The sequence below is a fragment of the Chlorocebus sabaeus genome, chromosome 20 (genome assembly GCF_047675955.1).
Source record: "Chlorocebus sabaeus isolate Y175 chromosome 20, mChlSab1.0.hap1, whole genome shotgun sequence".
Taxonomy (NCBI): Eukaryota; Metazoa; Chordata; class Mammalia; order Primates; family Cercopithecidae; genus Chlorocebus; species Chlorocebus sabaeus.
The window spans coordinates 61,552,153-61,573,395 of NC_132923.1; the positions used below are offsets into that span (position 1 = coordinate 61,552,153).

At 35.9% G+C, this 21,243-nt stretch overlaps 1 protein-coding gene across 12 annotated transcripts in view; it reads left to right on the forward strand.

Annotated features, from left to right (window-relative positions):
- Window positions 1-21,243, forward strand: part of SLC44A5 (solute carrier family 44 member 5) — a 550,857-nt gene that overhangs the window by 448,633 nt on the left and 80,981 nt on the right. For 11 of the 12 annotated variants that reach the window (XM_038001850.2, XM_073007201.1, XM_038001855.2 and 8 more), the window contains one exon: window positions 4,722-4,795. In XM_038001850.2, the coding sequence (XP_037857778.2) occupies window positions 4,747-4,795 (49 nt within the window). In that variant the 5' untranslated portion in view covers window positions 4,722-4,746. Of the gene's footprint in view, window positions 1-4,721; window positions 4,796-21,243 lie in introns of those variants that run through there. The other variant, XM_073007204.1, reaches the window with a different exon arrangement.

Below are 21,243 nucleotides of genomic sequence, written 5' to 3' on the forward strand. Positions count from 1 at the left end.
CATATGGTCATCCCAGGAGGGGGAGTCTAGAGGTACCATGAGCAGAGAGCTCTGAGTGTGCCCAAGGGCTGTGTATCATTGTGTGAAAAAGTCCAAATTGGTTAAAACACATTGAGAAGGAATAATGGGAGATACAGCTAGAAAGGTAGCCTGGGGCTTGAATTAGGATTGAGCTTGTAGGTTCTTAAACATGAAGCGAAGATATTTGGAAATTATTCAACAGGTAATGGAGAGGTCCTGCAATTTTTTAAAACAGTAAACTGACATCATCACGTATCAGTAATATCAGTGATGTGCAGACTGAATTGGATCAGGCAGAAACTACTTGCAGAAGCCCAATTAAGAGACCATGGCAATAGTCTGAAGAGAGGATTAAAAACCCTGAACTGAGTCTAGGCAACACGAATAGAAAGAAAGGGGTGGATGAAAGACACATCAGAGAAAAGGAGTCAAGAGAACTTGTCAATTGAATATAAAAGATAAGCTAAGAAAAGGGGAAAGTCAAAGGAAACTCCCAACACTTTAAGTCTGGGTGACTATAGGCATACAATATTTGGGGATTAGAGGTAGGAGGAAAGGGAAGTCTGCACATGCACATGTAATTGGAATCCTATTCTTATTCTTTTAATTTGGAAAATAGATATAAGGTAGCAATAGTAGTTCCATAGCTTAACTTTTGAAAACACTTTTATGCCAGGGAAACACAATCTGAGTAAAGTTTTGAGTGGTTCTCTGATAAATGGGGGTGTGAGCAGCTTGTTTTGAAAAAGTAGGACTTTGATTTGGAGGGAGGGTGAGGGAGAGAGTTGGGCAACTTTCTCTATAACTATTCTTTCTGTCTTCTTTCTGGGACCCAGTGGGATGCAGCCCATTTTTAGCTTAGTACAATGCTTCATAGTGCTTGCTGTGAAAGCAAAAATGAATCCACCTGAGGAAAAGGTCCAGTTATGACAAGCCTCTAGCTAGAACACGATTCAGTTAATTTTTGTCCATGAGCTAAGATCACCCAGTTATCTCAATAGCTCTCTAGAGAATTTTGAGAACTATCCCAATTAAAACCTTATTTTTTTCTTTAAAAAAAGAACTCATTTCCTATAGAATATTTAGAATTGTGACAGATGCTCTGAAATCAAAGGAAAGAAACAGTGATAAGGAACTACAACTTCTAAACATTTGAATTGAGTTTCTGCTACTCTCCTTGACTCACAAAATGGTGCCCAAGCTATATTTTGATTTGTTCACATTCAATTTTCTGGTAACTTTCTAAGCACTAATTATTATTTTAGAGAGAATATATCTGAGGAAAGGGAGAGAAGCAGATAAATTAATAGAAAAAATAGCAGGTAATTATAATTACCTGAAAGTACACACACACACACACACACACACACACCCCTATTTAAAAACTTTTCTAAAACAATAAAGTGAATCAAGTTGCTACTGATACTGGGGAGATTTGAATTCTCAGTTTATAATTTTCAGTTTGTTCAATAACCTTCCGTGGTTAAGTAAGACAAAATTAAGCAGTCTGGCCATAGGGTCTGGTCTGCCATTTTTCTAAAGCAGTGTACCAGAAAAACAAAGCAGATTTTAATATATTGTTTTCCCTGGCCCCAGAATAGAATCTCTAAACAGCTTAAGGTGTGAATTATTGTGAATTATTAAGGTGTCCCATCGTGAAGACAGACGGCTAGGGGAATAGCTGTGTGGGCACAGGGTAGTTCCTGATGCTTTAGTGTTTCCTTGGCACCAAAGAATAAAAAATAAATTATAGTGTAAAACCCTATATAGAACCAAAACACTAACTGATGCTCATTCATTAGTGCAAGTAGTGAAAGAGTGTAGGTTTTACTTTTTTAAAAACTTCCGTTGGTCACGGTGGCTCACGCCTGTAATCCCTGCACTGTGGGAGGCTGAGGTGGGCGGATCATGAGGCCAGGAGTGCGAGAGCAGCCTGGCCAATATGGTGAAACCTCATCTCTACTAAAAATACAAAATTAGCGGGTCATGGTGGCATATGCCTGTAGTTCAAGCTGCTTGGGAGGCTGAGGCAGGAGAATCGCTTGAACCAGGGAGTTGAGGTTGCAGTGAGCCGAGATCGCACTACTGCACTCCAGCCTGGGCAATAGAGTGAGACTCTGGTTCAACAAACAAACGAACAAACAGAAACCTTCCATTTGGGATCTGCTTCTGCTCTGTCCTTGTGCTCTGTTCTTTGAAATTGGTAAGTTTATTTCATTGATCTTTCTAGATGTTTACCTCTACTTGTATTGACTATGTAGCATTATAAATACATAACCTTATGATAGTATGTAACATAAAGTCATTATAAATACAATTATTCTCCCTTATTTGAAGTTTCGCTTTCTGAGGTTTCAGTTATCCGAGGTCATCTGTGGCCATCTGTGATGCACAGAAAATATGAAGTAGGAAATTTTGGAAATAAATAATGTATTTATTAGACATTAAATAATGTCTTAAATTGCCCACTGTTCTGAATAGCATGATAAAATCTCATGCCATCAAACTCTGTCCCACCCAGCATGTGAATCATCTCTTTGTCCAGTGTATCCACGCTATCCAGGCCACCTATCCTGCGTTTCCGTTTGCCACTTGTTAGCCATCTTGCTTGTCAGATCGACTGTCCCAGTATCGTAGTGCTTGTATTCAAGTAACCCTGACTTTACTTCATAATGGCTCCAAAGCACAGGAGTAGTGATGCGGCATATTGTTATAATTATTCTATTTTATTATTAGTTATTGTTAATTTCTTCATTGTGCTTAATTTTTAAAGTAAACTTTTTCATAGGTCTGTATGTATAGGAAGAAACAGAATATAGGGTTTGGGGCCATCCACAGTTTCAGGCATCCACTGGGGGTCTTAACATGTCTCCCTTGCGAATAAGGGGAGACTACTCTATGTGTTATAGTCCATATTATTAGAAACGATACAAACATATAACGTTATAGATATATAAGGATGGGATGGCAGGCCACCCTGGCTGGTGCTTCTGATTACATCCCTCTCTCCAGCTTCCTGGTAGTTATGATTACACACCAGGGCTTTGACAAATGCAAGATTTCTAATTAAAGCACATCTATGCTCTTGTTTTTTCTCTTTGAGTTTCTTAGCTGCATGCATTTTCTATTAGGTGTTGAGGTATGTAACAACTGCTCTGACAGATTGAGAATCTGATATTAAGTAGGGTGTGTAAGAATGCAGGTGAAACACATACCCTGCTCACACCCAAGCACGTTTTTTGCTTTCAATGGTTGTTAACCAGAAAAAAAAAAAAACAAAACTAGAGCACCTGCTTTCTTCTCTTGTTATTATCATTCTCTAATTCTTAAATTCTAATGAAAGTTAAAATTCCTGCGTTGAAACTTGATTTAAACAAATGATAGTTTGTTTCTGGTTTGCCCACATTTAACTTTCTTGATGAAAGATCGTTTCCTATTCCAAGGTAAAGAATTATAGAAATGTGTGTAGTTGATTTTAGATGTAGCTATTTTAAAACTTTGTAGAAAATTATAACCATATTCACATAACTCATAAGTGAAAAAGAGTTGGTGTTGGAGATCTAGATATTTGCCCCCGTCTTTAACAACCTCTTTCGCGTACCTTAAGTAAGCAAACTCGCTTTACTACCCCTAATAGCCTAAAGATATTCTTAGGAATCTCTCAAGGTTATGTTTCTGAAAGCAATACAAGTATGACAGGCTTTATAAATGTGTGTTTGTTACTGTACAATTATTATTCATTACTTACCACTTCAAAAAATAAGTGTGTAACTTCAACCTGCCTGTGCTAAAAGATTAGGGTATATCTGTATGCCCTCAAGATCAAGAACTTTTACCATGAAAATTCTCATGTGCAACTTTTAATCCTGTCAAATGAGCTGATGTTTTTCTTTACTAAAGGAGTCCTCATTAAGTTTCAAATAAAGAATGACAGTATTGCTGCTCACTTTCAAGCCATACCTTTGACTTTCCAAGCCACTTATAAGCTAAACAAGATGTAATATTGCGGATAGAAAATACTTTAGTTGAAAACCTTGAGTATCCCTGCTGGATGCTGGCTTGACTTCTGACCTTTAGCAAATCACAGACTCCCTGTGAGTCAGATTTCCTCTAAACCTACATTGACAATATGTAGCTTACAGAAACAGCTAGAAAACTGATACTTTTGAGATGTTTTATTTTGAATGCTTTATATACATTGTTACTGGAATAGTTATAACTCAACTCCCTATAGAAAGTTAATGTAGTCAATCCTTTATCTAATAATAGTACCCCTATCATGTGTATGTAGGAAGAAAATGGAGAAGAGGAGGAATGGGAAATGGGTATTTTATACCATGTGTGAAGGAGGCATGAAGAGGAAAATCATAAAATCAAATAGCTTATATTACAATTTCAAATTAAAAAAGGCTATCTGATGTTGGCGTATTCTAATCTTTAAAAATATTTTACAAATAAATAAGAGAAAACAAATACTAAGAGTTCTGAGGGACATTCGTTAATCATGGAACTATGACCCCTCCATGGCTGCTAACATCTTTGCAGAAATTCATCTGGTCTACCTTTCAAAATTATTGAATAAATATGCAATTATGAAATAGCATATCACTATTACTATATTTTTCTCTCTTCATTTTGTGCAGTAAACAGGAAGTCATTTGGGACCTCTTTTAATTATTTCTTTCTTTTCTTGTCTTTAGGAGTTGTACAGATGTTCTGTGCTGTATGATCTTCCTACTGTGTATTGTTGGCTACATTGTTTTAGGACTTGTGGGTGAGTAAATACAGGTATAGAAAATATTTCACACTTGCTAATGGAATGACTAAGTCAGCGTCACATATTAAACATTAATGATTGTCTTCCAAAAGCCTTACTATTATTGATTGTTGTCTTTCCTGGAGGAAATGTGCCTCACCAGGATTTATCACGTAGCAGACAATAAAAAATGAATATAAAACAGTTGAGTCAAAGGCAAGCCCAAATTACTTAAGTAAATACAATTATAAAGACGAAAGAGAAAAGTTTATGGTTCCTTTTTAATCATTGTTACTTTTGAAATTCTAATAAGCAACCAATTATGTTCATGTTGCTGTTTGCAAAGAAGAACTAGGGCCTAGATCATTTTAGGTAATACTAATACATAAACTTTTCTTTTTATAAGCAAATTAAAAAGAAGGAACAATTATTAAGAATTTCACCAGATAATTCATTGACATACAAAAAGTTCTAATCTCTTTGCCCAAGAGACATCTAGCAAAGAGATACCTTGTTATTTATTGTTAAGTTAAAAATTTTACTATGAAAGTGAAAATAAGAGAAGAATGGAGATTCTTTATTTGAATTTTGTTTTGTTTTGTTTTGTTTTTTAGAGACACAGTCTCGCTGTGTCCCCAGGCTGGAGTGCAGTAGCACGATCTCGGCTCACTGCAACCTCCAACTCCCTGGTTCAAGTGATTCTCCTGTCTTAGCCTCCCGAGTAGCTGGGATTACAGGCATGCACTACCATGCCCAGCTCATTTTTGTATTTTTTTTTTTTAGTAGAGACAGGGTTTCACCATGTTGGCCAGGATGGTCTTGATCTCCTGACCTCATGATCTGCCCACCTTGGCCCCCCAAAGTGCTGGGATTACAGGCATGAGCCACCATGCCTGGCCTATTTGAATTTTTTTTAAACAACTATCAATGTTACTAGTATGAATATTTTCTGCAAAAAAAGGTTTCACAATTGTATATGAGTGGATCAAACTTTTTTTTCCCCCAGAGACGTAGGTTCTGTCCCTTAAATTCTGACTTAGGAAACTTTAATATGTTATTATTGGGGTGAAAGTTGTGAAAGTCAGATATTAGCTAGTTCCAGTAATGAATGGCATTGGAGTCAATGTGGATGGAATATATTAGCAGAAAGAAAGTTATACCCTAACTGGGGAACAATGAAAAATATTTTTCCGTGCTCTTCAGTTTTTTCTTCCAATAAGATAAATACTTTGAGAACACCAATTGAAAGTCATTTCCAAAAGATAATCTTGATATTGCCATGCAAAAGCTACACAGAATTGGAGAATTCAAAAAATTAAGACAGGAAAATAGGAAGGGAGAGAAAAATAAAGGAGCATAAGTCATAAAGTAAATATATTCTTCCAAGATCTTCAGAACATTCTTTCATTATTTCTTAAAGTGATTTAACTTCTAAACATTAATGAAATTGTAGTACAATATGTAATCTCTAGAGTAAATATTATAATAAAATAAATTTTCTTACACAAAATTTAGAATTTTGGTTTCTCTCACTTTGGGACACATCTTTCTTATCTATGTAATTTTTTTTATTTTTTATTTATTTATTTTTTATTTTTATTTTTTTTTTACTTTTCATCATAGAATTGAAATTTGTTACATAAGTGAAAGATTTGGAATCAGGTACGTCTACAGTTTCATCATTTTTTGAAGGTCTTGGGTTACTTACTCAACCTCAGTTTTCTTACCTGGAAAATATGGAAACATTACCCGCCTTTCAGGGCTGTTGTGAGGAGTAAATGAAATAATACCTAACTATACCAATAATGCTGCATAACAGTTCTGAGTAGTAGTTTGTTTGCTACCATTGTATAACTGAGTTGTCCTGAATTTTAATACATTTCTTTTCAATATAATTTACAATATTATTTCCATGGCAACCCATAATTTGGGCTATTAAAGTTTGACTGCACACAGGAACTTCACAAAGATCTCTTCCTGTGACAAGAATCTTTTCACTAGGAGACCTTATTCCTTCATCAAATAAGTCTCTCCTCTGTATCTCAAAGCCAGTCTAATGTAAGTCCACAGAAAAATGCTTTGTGTCCTTGTATAGAGTGGGAAAACCCACTGCCACTCTCCTGTAAACAAAACAGAGGAGTGTATGCCATTATTTTCTCTGGAGCAAGATAAGAAATTCGCCTTTCTTTTTCCCAGAACTCCAAATTCAGTTTGTAAATGTCTTAATTCACATAAGGAAATTGGCAGATAAATATTACTCAATAAAAAACTATGTTGAGTAGTAAATTAATTCAGTGATGTCTCCAGATTAATCCCAATGCCACTGATTAAAATGAGTGACTCATAAAATTCACTAAATATATATACTTTTTTTCATCCCTGAACTATAGCCTTACTGGCTTCGTTTCAAGATTAACTTAATTCTTTAATTATATCTAATGTTGGACTAAAAGAAGCACAAGGGGAAACTATGGCAGAGGTTACTAGAAGTGTGAAGGATTTTTTAACATGCAAGAATACATACCTTCATTTGAGCAAATATGATGCTAAGTCAGTTTCACTGATGTGTTATAGGTATTTTGGTGTCTTTTGCAACTGTGTTAGTGCCTTTGTAGACTTATCTATCATCCATGATCTTTCCATAAAGAAGTGTTTTCATGAAAGAGACATTTTTTTTTGTTTTGTTTTTACAAAATCTGCTGAGAGAAACTGTTATTTGCCCTTTATGTGGAATATGGCCAGCTAGGGTAATACTTCAATACAACAGAGATACTTAACATTTGATTGATGAACAGCAGAACCTGGTTCAAGTGGATGAAGTGGAGTCTGGGTAGAAGTAATCAAATCTTGAAAGATCCAACTAACCTTTATGATAATAACCCTCCTTTGTCCTACTTTGGTGATGATTACTATTCAATTATTGTACTAATTAGAAAAAATGAATATTTATTATGCAAATTATTCTTTGCTATACTTATTGCTGTCATTAAGTATACAATAATAGCACAATTTTAACATTCAATAAATTTTTATGTCGAGGCGTGGTGGCCATGGCTCATACCTGTAACCCCAGCACTTCAGGAGGCCAAGACTGGCCAATAGCTTGAGCTCATGAGTTTGGGACCAGCCTGAGCAACATGGCGAATTCCTGTCCCTACAAGAAATACAAAAATTAGACAGGTGTTGTGGTGTGCTCCTGTAGTCTCAGCTACTTGGGAGGTTGAGGTGGGAGGATGGCTTGAGCCTGGAAGGCAGATGTTGCAGTGAGCTGAGATCACACCACTGCACTCCAGCCTGGGTGATAGAGCCAGACTTTGTCTCAAAAATAAATAAGTAAGTAAATAATTTTAATTTGTTTTCTTTTTAAATTGATGACTCTTTGGGTGATTTAGTTCATTATTGTATTTACTTAGGAAGTGCTTGAAGTTACGATCCAAAGTTTGTTTTGGTTTTGCTTTTTTTAACCTTTCCCAGGGGTAATTATCTCTAGTAGCTGAGAAAGTAAGAAGTTAACAAGAAAGTTAATGCAAACAAGACCAGAACTCTGTCACCATGCTGTAAGAAACTCAAGCTCTGTGTAGCAGCTATGTGGAGGAGTCCAGGCCAACAGGCTCAGCTGGGCTCCCAGGGATAATTAGTGTCCACTATCAGCCCAGTTGGGTTTTCTGAAGCCCCAGTCAACACCTGACTGTATGAGAGATCCCAAGGGAGAATTAAGCCCTTCCCAAAATTCCTGACACACCAAATCATGAGCAAAATAAAAATTTGTTATATTAAGACAGCAAGTTTGGGGTGCAACAATAGACAGGCAGAACAAAATTTGGTACCTGGAAGTGGGATGCTGGTTTAACAAAACCTACAATACAGGCTTGGTTTTGAGACCAGGTGGTGTTCAGAAATCCAGTGGATTTTGTGCAGGCTGCCGGTGAGTTTGAAAGAAAATGAGAAAGACGTGATTGGAAGCAGCGGGGAAGGGCACCTCGCTATATAGTGGTGAAAAGTCTGGCATCACTGTTGCTGTGGTAATGAGAGATGTAGGAAATGTACCTAATGAATTCAATGATCTAGATAAAGAAATCATCCTTAGGAGAGTAGCTAACTCTGCTGAGCCTTGTCCACACTTGGACCTGACTTAGGTGATGAGATCTAGACCTTAAGCCCGAGCCTGATGAGGTAATTGGATGAAGTTTCTGGGGATTTTGAGAGAAGATAAGTGTGTTTACATTAGAAGGGAACACATTTTTTAAAAAAAGAAAAAAATACTGGGTAGAGGGTGGACTACGGTATCCTTAATACATAGCTGCAAATTATTTGTCATTTTTCCCATTGAGAAGAAGGATCTGCAATCCTTTCCCCTTGAATACAGTCAGGCTTGTGATTGCTTCTTTAATAGAGAAATGAACCAAGCCAAAGCAGAGCAGTAAAGAGCCTTGACATACAGGTAATTTATAGATCAGTAGAAAGGATTAAAGGAATTGCATCATGGCTTGAGTGGAGACAGTGGATCTGAAAATACCAAGTAGAGAAAGAAAGAAATTTACATAATTACATAAGGCTAAATTCTCACATTCAGCCTTAATCCTTCATAGAAAAAGGTAGAGAATAAACAAAATAGTTAATAATAAAGTAGTCAAAATTGACCTCGTCATTTCTGATATTAGATTATATGTTCATTGTTTTGGGGCAATAATACAGTCATATCTATTTTTTCATTTATTACTTAAGGAAATCTAGCGTATCACACTCTTTCCTGACCTAAACTTTCCCAAAACACCAAGGAGGTAGCAACCTGATTTCCAATCTCTAGGTGGAGAGACTTTGTAGTGTTCTGGAGATCTGACATTTTGGTTGTACCATTTAGTATCATTTCATAATCCATTGCTCATCTTAATCTTCCCACTACTGTAGTGGCTTCCCAATCCAAGACTACTGCTTTTTAAATATTTCAGCAATATTCAAACATTGGTTCCCAAAGCATGACAAGGGTCAGAATAGGTGCATTCAAACTGACTTCTTGCTTGATCAGAACCAGCCCTTACTCTTAGGTGCCGCTTTTAAGCCTAGGACCCCAGCCCAGTCTCTTCCTCCATGGTAAGTTCCCTTTGAGGGTATTTTTATCCTTTTTGTCCAGCAAGCCTAGTTCAGGGTCAATCTGATCTCTTCTAAATTAAAGTCTCAGGGATAAAAGTTTGACGTCTTATCTCTTCCTTCTCTTAAAGCGAATTAGTCTTCCTCTATCCCAATAAACATGAGGAAGGAAGAAAGCATATTTTCATAACTAAGAGAAGTCACTCAAGTGACCTTTTGAAGAACAAAGATAATTCCAAGATGACTTTTTCATTCTGCCCATACAAAGAAGCAGTGAACAGTTTCTCTTACTAATAAACACATAAATATATATTTTAAATTTAATTTAATTTTTTAGCTTTACGAGCTATGGTTGACACATTTTAAAAAGTATATATTTAAGATGTACAACCTGGTATTTTAGTATATATATATCTTGTGTAAAGATCTCCACAGTCAGGCTAACATATATGTCACCTGACATAGTTACTTTTGATTGTAAGTGAGTGAGTGGAAAGAACAGTTAAGATATATTCTCTTAGCAAATTTCAAGAATAAAATACATTATTAACTATAGTCAATACTGTAAATCAGATCTCTAGAACTTATTCATCTTATAACTGAAAGTTCATACTCTTTATCCATTATCTCCTAATTTCTCCCACACCCCCAGATCCTGGCAACTACCGTTCTGCTCTCTGCTTCTATGAGTTGGAGTATTTTAGATTTCACATATAAAGGAGATCATGCAATATTTTTCTTCTATGTCTGGTTTATTTCACTTAGCATAATGTCCTCTAGGTTCATTCATGTTGTCACAACTTGGCAGGATTTTCTTCTTTTTTAAGGCTTAAAAATATTCCATTTTGTGTGTATATGTGTGTGTATGTATACACACACACACACACACACACAAGCACACATACACTATAATTTCTTTATCCATTCAACTATTGATCGATACTTAAATTGATTCCAAATCTTGGCTATTGTGAATAATGCTGCAATGGACATGGGAGTACAGATATCTCTTCAACATACTGAGTTCAAATCTTTTGGGTAAATATACAGATGTGGGACTGCTGGATCATATGATAATTCTATTTTTAATTTTTTGAGTGACCTCCATGCTATCATTCATAATAGCTATACTAATTTACATTCCTACTAACAGTGTACAAGAATTCCCTTTTTCTCCATGCCTTCTCAACACTTATCTTTTGTCTTTTTTATAATAACCATCTGTACCTCACTAGGCATCCTGTTGTTCTAATTTGGGAGCTTGGTGATGTGACCACAATATTCATTGCAAGAGGAAACTGGCAGTTGGAAATGAGTATAACTGGAAATTACAGTGTGCTGTTACTCTACTTTGGAACTAAAGTAAACCTATCAGATCACAGCTTGGAAACATTGTTTTAGCCAAGTAAAATCATATCTCACAATTAAAAAGTAAGAATTTTTAGAAATCCTGGTTCTATTGCTTTTTATATTGTTCCAGGGAACTTTTCTTAAATGTTCATTGTATTTATAACCAGAATCAGTATTAAATGTCCTTTTGCATTCTTTACAAATATATAAATATTTACAAAGTAAATTACAAACCTATACTTCTTTTTATTTTGAAAGTCTTCATATTGAAAATAAAGCACTTAGTTTTCACTGTTACTTGAGCAGATATTTTAGTATTGAGTGAGTTTTTTACTGTTTGTTTTATTTTGTTGAGTGCATACATGGTAGATGATTTTAAGTGGAATATTGTTATCATGAGAGGGACTGATTTGTGCTCAAGGACATGACCCTAAACTCACCATTGGGTAGAAGAGGCCACCTGTGAAATGATAAACAGCATTTTTCTTATCTAAGCAACAGTATACAGGGCTGCTTCCAAAAATGTTTCTATAGCAGCGGTGTCATCAACACAGATTTTCAAGTTCGGTATCATGTGTCCTATTATCTGCTTCATTGCATTTGTAAATTGCTTGTGTTAAAAAGCCATAAGCACAATTTGGCAGGCCTGTTCCTCACATATTAAAACAGTTAAAATGTACCTTTAAGGGATACAAAGTAATGATTTGAAAGCCAACATTCCCAACCAGCAAGTGTTTAGGGAATGCCTTCCCTGCCCCAAACAGATTTGCAGTTAATTTTTAAGTGTCAGTGCAAGCAGTTGGTCTAATCACATTTTCTCCTTGACAGAGGGCTTTTAAATGGCTGCAACTCCTGACTCAACCCTAGAGCACAACAAGAACATGCTTTGCAAATGTTTGAAAATGAGAGATAATGTTAGATCATAATGCTCGCTCCTGGTACTTCAGAAACATGCATTTCCTCGATATGAGTGAAAAGATAATTTGCCTGAATAAATTTTTCACCATCTCTTACCAATCTTTGGTTATCTGCTATGAATTTCCCTAATAGAATTCTTTTAAAAATAATTTCTCTTCTCTCTTCTCTTTCTGTTTTATACACACAAGACACACATGTGCACATGCACAAACATGAGTCATCTTCACTTAAAGTGGTGTTTTAAAATTTTTCTAAAACAGTGAGATAATGAAAAAAGATGACTGAACCAGATTTGTATTGGTTTTATTCACCAACATAACCCAAGTAATTTAATTCTAGAGCCTGTGCTCTTGAACACTACACTATACTGTATTTTATTTAATAAAGATAATAAATGATGAATAAATAATGAAGGTTACTGAGAGAAGGGTAGACCAGAACCCCATGATCCTCAGCTAATGCTTTTCTCTTCCTCCTTCCCCTCCCACCTCCTCTAATTCCACACTGAGTTGGGCTTAACACAGCGAGTATCCACGAACAGTTTGGGGCATAAATGAAAGGCAGGTATTCTTCTGCAATCAAAGATCATCAACAATCTATTATCTTCAGTCTTGCCCCTCTGAGACTGATAGGGTCACTTTGCTGCAGTGCCATTGTTAATTTTCAGTATTTAAAAAAAATTAGCCTCTATTATGTACAAACTAAAAAGGGGAGTGTATTCTTTATCATAATCCACACCTAAATAGTTGGTTTCCTTTCCTTTAGTTAATTCTTGTACTATGGAGTAAATAAAATTATTTTAGGCAATGTTTAATTCTTTAACAAGAAAAACCTCAAAGGATTTCATGGGCCTCTCAAAAAAGTGTTATTTACTAGTAGATGTTGATGAGTCTTACACGTAACATTTTCAGATATAATACATTGCATCGATTTTTAGGAACCATGAGAGCTGCTTCATATAAAGCAAGAAGATGTGGCTAATTATAGAACCACAGTTAAGCAAGTAAAGACCAAGACCAGAAACCCTGAATAGGGGGTGGCCTCGACCTCTTCCAAGAAAATTTGAATAGGAAGACAAGGACCTACCTGAACAGAACCTTTACCATGGAATTCACAGCTGACACTAACAACTAAAAAAATCTCCCTGTAGTTCATCATAGAAAATCCTAAGATGCTAACTCTCCATCCGTATCTGAAATTATGCTTTACCCTGCTTTCTGTGTAAGCACCACACTGGTCTCCTGTCTGTCCTCAGTACCCATCACACTCCCACCCCTCACAGGCCCTGTGTCCATGTTGTTCATGTGCTGGAAGACTCTTGGGCCTCTATTCATTTTTGAGGTCTCATCTCCTGAATCACTTCAGAAATATCATCCCTGACTTCCCTCATGTGATCATCTGCCTCTGTGAATCATGCTTTTCATGCCACATATTGCTCCTTTGTAGCACGTGTCAGAATTGGAATTTTACATTTATTTGTGCAGTTAATTCATTAAAATCTATTTCTCCCAACAGACTGTAGGCTTTGGGAGAGCAAGAACCATTATATTCCCAGGGTCTAGCTTGGTGCTGACACAGAGGAAGCACTCAAAAAATATTTGTAGAATGAATGAAGAAATTATTTGTACAATGAATGAAGGAAAAAAAACCCATAAACTCCTGTCCTCATTATTTCAACTACTTCCTTACCTTAAAAATGAAAATAAAAAACCTATCTGCTAATGTGAATGAAAATCTTAAATAAAATCTTGAATAGTGGTGGTCTAACATCGACTTAGAATAATCAGAAAATTAAGTTGTATTAAAGTAATCAGCAAAAAGTCAAATGCAAAAAAAAAAAAAACACACTTGTTATAAAAAACTGACTTTCATTTCTTGGTAATTTGGTTGTTTTTCTGTTTTCTTAAATTCTGTGCCTATTTTTTACAAATCTGTTTTAAGGATATGCTTTGCTTTGTCCCCTCTTTTACATCCTATTCTCACTCCTTCCAATACATAGATCTTGAAATTTAGGTGTATCTTCTTCCTCTTTGCTACTGCTGTTTCATGTAGCAGTAAATTCTGATTAAAGATAGTCTGAAAACCATATATATATATAAAGAAAGTCTGAAAACCATGTGTGTATATATATATAAAGTCTGAAAACCATATATATATACACACACATACACACACACATATATACACACATATACACACACACATATGTAGTTTTTGTTGTTGTTGTTGTTGTTGTTTTTGAGACAGAGTCTCACTCTGTCCCCCAGGCTGGAGTGCAGTGACGCGATCTCCGCTCACTGCAAGCTCCACCTCCCGGGTTCACGCCATTCTCCTGCCTCAGTCTCCCTAGTAGCTGGGACTACAGGCGCCCACCACGACGCCTGGCTAATTTTTTTGTATTTTTAGTAGAGACAGGGTTTCACCGTGTTAGCCAGGATGGTCTCCATCTGCTGACCTCATGATCCACCCACCTCGGCCTCCTAAAGTGCTGGGATTACAGGCTTGAGCCACTGCGACCGGCCTCAACCTTACATATTTTTTAAATGAAGTGCTAAATGTCTTGCTGTATATATCTGAAGTCCCACTCTTTAATGGGCTGGTCACTTGTTCAGAATATGGGCTGGGCATTTTTCATTTTCCCCTTCAAATCTAGTCCTTATTCTCCTCATCCTGCTCTGTCCCTTGGGAATCTGGCATTTATGGGTTACACGAAGTGGCTCTCTTGTCCTCTGGCTTCCAATTTGGTGAGATGGGAAGGTAGGAGCATGAGTCTGTAGATTTCTGCCTTTGAGTCTCTTGCTGATGGGTCACAACACGTTGGCTACACCTCTCTAAGGCTCCTGCTCCCGTCGGTGCTGTCAATGAGCTCTCTCCATTCAGATTGGCCTCCTGGATTTGGGTTACCCCACCTGTGCCTCTTCAGACCTAGGGGTGGAAATGGCTCCCTACTGGTGCCAACCTCTGGGTTCTACATCAGTTCCTGCTTGTTTTCCTTCATGCTGTTCATGCTTTTATGAATATCTCCTTTATTAAACTCTACTCAACTATTCTATATGAGTTTAATACCTGTTTCCTGCTAGGACCCTGCCATACTCTAGAAAACAGCTCCCCAGCCTCGAAAGGCATTGTTTCCTACAGGGGGATATAACTGGCCCGTCAGGGGATTATTCTACCATTCCATTATGCCAGCTACTTCTGGTTGAATGGGGCTCAGTGTTGGTCATCTATGCTGATAAATTTGTTGCATACACATTGTTAGAAGCCAGGTCATCCTTTGTGAGTACAAGTCCATGTTATCAAAACCCACACATAATCTTCATCTCTGTTATCATGGTTACTTTATTACAAAATCATTGAATGAGTGGTTTCCATCTTGATTATTGAAAACTACCTCTACAGAAGGGGCTTCACTAAGCAGCCACATGAGACATAAGTATCTTCATATTCTGGGTCCATTTAGAGGTCAGTCCTTGTAGTTATTTCTCAAACTTCCTGGACATTATCTAATATTTTTCTTTCCTAGTCCATGACATCGTAGCCAAATCATTGGCCTCTATCTATAAATAGATTAAATGATTCAGATCTTCTACTCTTCTGGCCAAAGTAGACAACCAGAATAATTTACCCTAATCAATGCCAACAGATCCTCCACAGCCATCTATAAATCTGGTTTAATTTTTTCCTTCTCAGTCTGCTGATCAAAGGTACCTTTCCATGATTAAATTTCCATGATCAAAGAGACGTTTTCATGTATGTGTTTCTTTAACACATACCTATTGGCATCGGAAGTTAATATATTATTATTGTAAGAATTCTTCTTATGTAACTTTGTTGAGCCTTTATGACCTTCTGACACATTGTAGGAATATGTCATTTCCATTGGGAATGGAGTGCTGCTGGGCACAACCACCTCTAGACTTGATGGACCAAATAGTATCCTTTAAACATCATGATGGGAAGCTCATGTCATTGGGTGTTCATTCAGGGACAAGGGGCTATTTCTCAAAAGAAGAATAGTTATTTTCTGAAAAAAACACATATTTTCTTCAACACCCTGGAGACCTCTACTGTGACTCTCTAATAGGCATTTGCCACAGGTCCCATAAAGTGTCTTGCTTTTGACAGGTATTTTAGACACAGTGGCACACCTGTTTGTACAGTAGCCTGGATTATCTGAAAAGTATGTTATTTCTCTGAGCTCTACTCAAATCTGGCAACTAATAAGTATTGCACCCCTTTTAATAGCAGAAAATGTAAGATGCAGTAACTTATCTTTCACTATGGAGAAGATATAATTACTGGAACCCTCAGGAACTTTACTGAGGTGGAAGACTCCTGTATTGTCATAAAATTTTTCTCCTATCCATTAGCACACAAGTGTCTGTATAAGGCATCAAGATTATATGCTATTCACTATTCCCCAGATCTTATCAGCATGATGCTATGAATATAATGAATCTGTGTGGCAACCTGTGGAGTAAGGATATTTTCAAAACCCTGTAGACTAAATTGTGGCAAAGAGCTAGAAAGTCATATACCATTTAGGGAAGAAAGTGAAGATGTGATACTATCCTTGCCAGATAAAAGCAAATACCCCTAAGGTTATCTACTTATTGGAAAAAGTAGAAAGCATTTGTTTGATCTATTGCTGTATCCAAAGTGACAGAGACTGTTTTGATTAGTTCTAGTACACAGACAATAACTTGAAGAACAGCTGAAATTAAGGCCGTGACTTGGTTGAGCTTAAGAGAATACACTAACAATCTTTAGAACCTGTCTTCCCTCTGCACTGCCAATCAGTATCATACCTATCATAGTTTCCTTAGGAAGAATGTGCTAAGAAATAGTATTATACTAAATATGAGATGTATTCATTTCTATATTTTCACAGTTTATGTGTGCCTATATCATTCATTCATGAATGACCAAATAAAGAGAAATGTGACCATTGACAATTCAGTATGAATGAATGAATGAATGAAAGGGAGTTTGATCGTATTGTAGACTGGAATTTTAAAATAAAGCTTTTCATGTTTACTTTAAGAACTAAGGTAAACAGATGTCAGATACTGTGTAATAGTTTAGGTCTTAAGGAATATTTTAAATCATGTTTAAGGTTCCATGTGTTAAATCATACAGCAAGGACTGAAAAATACTAAAATCCTAGAAAGTGTAGCTATAAGCTTAACACATAATAAATTAAATAGAAAATATGTGTTTCCTAATTATTATGAATATTTAATTTGAAAAAAGAAAGATGGCGAAATTATTTACTTCAAGTATAAAAGTTTTTTAGGGCTCTGTGAGACAGCCAAAAATGTTTGAAGACAAAGGACATAATCTGTTGGAAGCTTCATGGCCCCACCTAGCTCCTGAAAAACCTGAATACTTATCCGCACAACCCTGGGGCAAGCTTGTATCCCTCCTAAACTACTGGAGCTGATGCTATCTTGAAAGCACCACCTCCTGGCTGGAGGCCAACACAAAATAAAGGCAGTAAATAAATCTACAACCAAGTCCTATCTTCAGCCTCCTTAAACAAAACCAGCAAAAATACACTTCATAAATGAAAAAAAAGATACAAGTTTTTTCAGACAAATAAGTGCTGAGAGAATTTGTCACTACCAAGCCATCATGACAAGAACTGCTAAAAGGAACTCTAAATCTTGAATCAAATCCTCAAAATAGCATCTCCTTAAAGCATAAATCTCAATGGACCTCTAAAACAATAACACAATGAAAAAAAGTCAAGGTGTTTAGTCAACAACTAGCATGATGAATAGAACAGTACCTCACCTTTCAATACTAACATTGAATGTAAATGACGTAAATGTTCCACTTAAAAGATTCAGATTGGCAGAATGGACAAGAATTCACCAACTAAGTATCTTCTGTCTTCAAGCGACTCACCTAACACATAAGGACTCACATAAACTTAAAGTAAAGGGGTGGAAAGAGATATTCCATGAAAATGAACACCAAAATCAAGCAGGAGTAGCTATTCTTATATCAAACAAAACTGACTTTAAAGTGACAGCGGTTTAAAAAGACAAAGAGGGACATTATATAATGATGAAAGAACTTGTTCAACAGGAAACATCACAATTCTAAATATATATGCACCTAACTCTAGAGCTCCCAATTTTATAAAACTATTACTACTAGACCTGAGAAATTAGTCACATGTCAACACCATAATAGTGGGAGATTTCAATACTCCACTGACAGCATTAGACAGGTCATCAAGACAAAATGTCAAAAAGTAACAATGGACTTAAACTATAGCCTAGAACAAATGGACTTAACAGCTATTTACAGAAAATTCTACCCAACAACAGCAGAATATACATTCTACTCAGCAGCACATGGAACATTTTCCAAGATAGACCATATGATAGGCCACAAAACAAGTTTCAATACATTTAAGAAAATCAAAATTATATCAAGTACTCTCTCAAACTACAGTAGAATAAAATCAGAAATCAATTTTTAAAGGAACTCTCAAAACCATGCACATACATGGAAATTAAATAACCTGCTCCTGAATTACCATTCCATTAACAATAAAATCAAGATGGAAATTTAAAAATTTATTTGAACTGTATGAAAACAGTAACACAATCTATCAAAACTTCTGGGATACAGCAAAAATGTTGCTAAGAGGACTCTTTGTAGCATTAAATGCTGACATCAAAAAGTCTGAAAGAGCACAAATATACAATCTAAAGTCACACCTCAATGAACTAGAGAAATAAGAACAAACCAAACCCAAACCCAGCAGAAGAAAAGAAATAACATCAGGGAACAACTAAATAAAATTGAAACACACAAAAAAGATAAATGAAACAAAAAGCTGGTTCTTTGAAAAGATAAATAAAATTAATCAACCATTAGTGAGATTAATCAAGAAGAGAGAAGATCCAATTAGAAATAAAATGGGAGAATTACAACCAATACAACAGAAATACAAAAGATTATTTAAGGCTACTATGAACACCTGTATGTACACAAACTAAAAAACCTAGAGGAGATGAATAAATTCCTGGAAATATACAACCCTCCTAGATTAAGTCAGGAAGAAATAGAAACTCTGAACAAACCAACAAAATTGAAATGATAATTTTAAAATTGTCAACAAAAAAAAAATGTCCAGGACCAGACAGATTCACAGATGAATCTATCAGACATTCAAAGAAAAAGCTGTACCTATCCTATAGACACTATTCCAACAGATAAAGAGGGAACCTTCTAAATCATTTTATGAAACCAGTATCACCCTAATGCCAAAACCAGGAAAGAACGTAACACACACACACAAAAAAACTATAGACCAATACTCCTGATGAATGTAGATGCAAAACTCCTCAACAAAACACTGGCTAACTGAATCCAACAGCATGCCAAAAAGATAATACATCATGACCATGTGGATTTCATAACAGAGATTCAGGGATGATTTAACATATGCAAGTCAATAAATGTGATACATCACATAAACAGAATTAAAAACAAAAATTGTATGATCATCTCAATAGACATAGGAAACGTATTTGATAAAATTCAGTGTCCCTTTATTATTAAGGCCCTCGGCAAAACTGGCATAGAAGGGACACACTTTAAGGTAATAAAAGCCATTTATGAAAAACCCACGGTCAACATTATACTAAACAGGGAGAAGTTTAAAGCATTCCCCCTGAGAACTTAAACAAGAAAAGGATGCTTGCTTTCAACACTTCTATTCAATGTAGCACTAGAAGTCCTAGCCAGAGTAACCAGACAACATTAATAAATAAAGGGCATTCAGATCAGTAAAAAGGAAGTCAAACTGTCATTGTTCACCAATGATATGATTTTCTACCTAGAAAACCCTGAAGACTCATCCAAAAAGCTGCCAGAACTGATAAATATATTCAATATAAATAAATAAAGTTTCAGGATACAAAATCAATGTACATAAATTAGTAACTGCTATATACAAAGTGACCAAGCTGAGAATCAAGTCAAGAACTCAATCCCTTTTATAATAACTGCAAAACAAAAACAAAATACTTAGGAATATACCAAATCAAGGAGGTAACACATCACTACACAGAAAACTACAAAACACTGCTGAAAGAAATCATAGATGACAGACACAAATGGAAACACATACCATGCTCATGGATGGGTAGAATCAGTATTGTGAAAATGACCATACTGCTGAAAACAATGTACAGATTCAATGCCATTTCATATCAAAGTACCATTATTATTCACGGAAGTAGTAAAAAACAATCCTAAAATTGATATGGAATCAAAAAGGAGCCTGCATAACCAAAGCAAGAGTAATGAAAAAGAACAAATCTGGAGGGATCACATCACCCATCTTCAAACTGTATTATAAGGCCATAGTCACCAAAACAGCATTGTACTGGTATAAAAATAGGCACATATTCTGCCCAATGAAGCAGAACAGAAAACCCAGAAATAAAGCCAAATACTTACAGCCAACTGATCTTCGACAAAGCAAACAAAAACGAAAAGTGGAGAAAGGACATCCTGTTCAACAAATGATGCTGGGATAACTGGTAAGGCACATGTAGAAGAATAAAACTGGATCCTCATCTCTCACCTTATATAAAAATCAACTGAAGATGAATCAATGATTTAAATCTAAGACCTGAAACCATAAAAATTCTAGAAGATAACATCAGAAAAACTCTTCTGGACATTGGCTTAGATAAAAAGTTCATGACCAAGAACCCACAAGCAAATGTGACAAAAAAACAAAGATAAATTGATGGGACTTAATTAAACTAAAAAGCTTCTGCACAGAAAAAGAAATAATCAGCAGAGTAAACAGACAACACACAGAGTTGGAGAAACTCTTCACAAACTATGTGTCTGACAAAGGACTAATATCCAGAATTCACAAAAAACTCAAACAAATCAGAAAGAAAAACATCAAACAATCCGATCAAAAAGTGGGCAAAGGACATGAATAGACAATTCTCAAAAGAAGATATACAAATGGCCAACAAACACATGAAATAATGCTCAGGATCACTAATTACCAGGGAAATGCAAATCAAAACCACAACACAATACCACCTTACTCCTGCAAGAGTGAC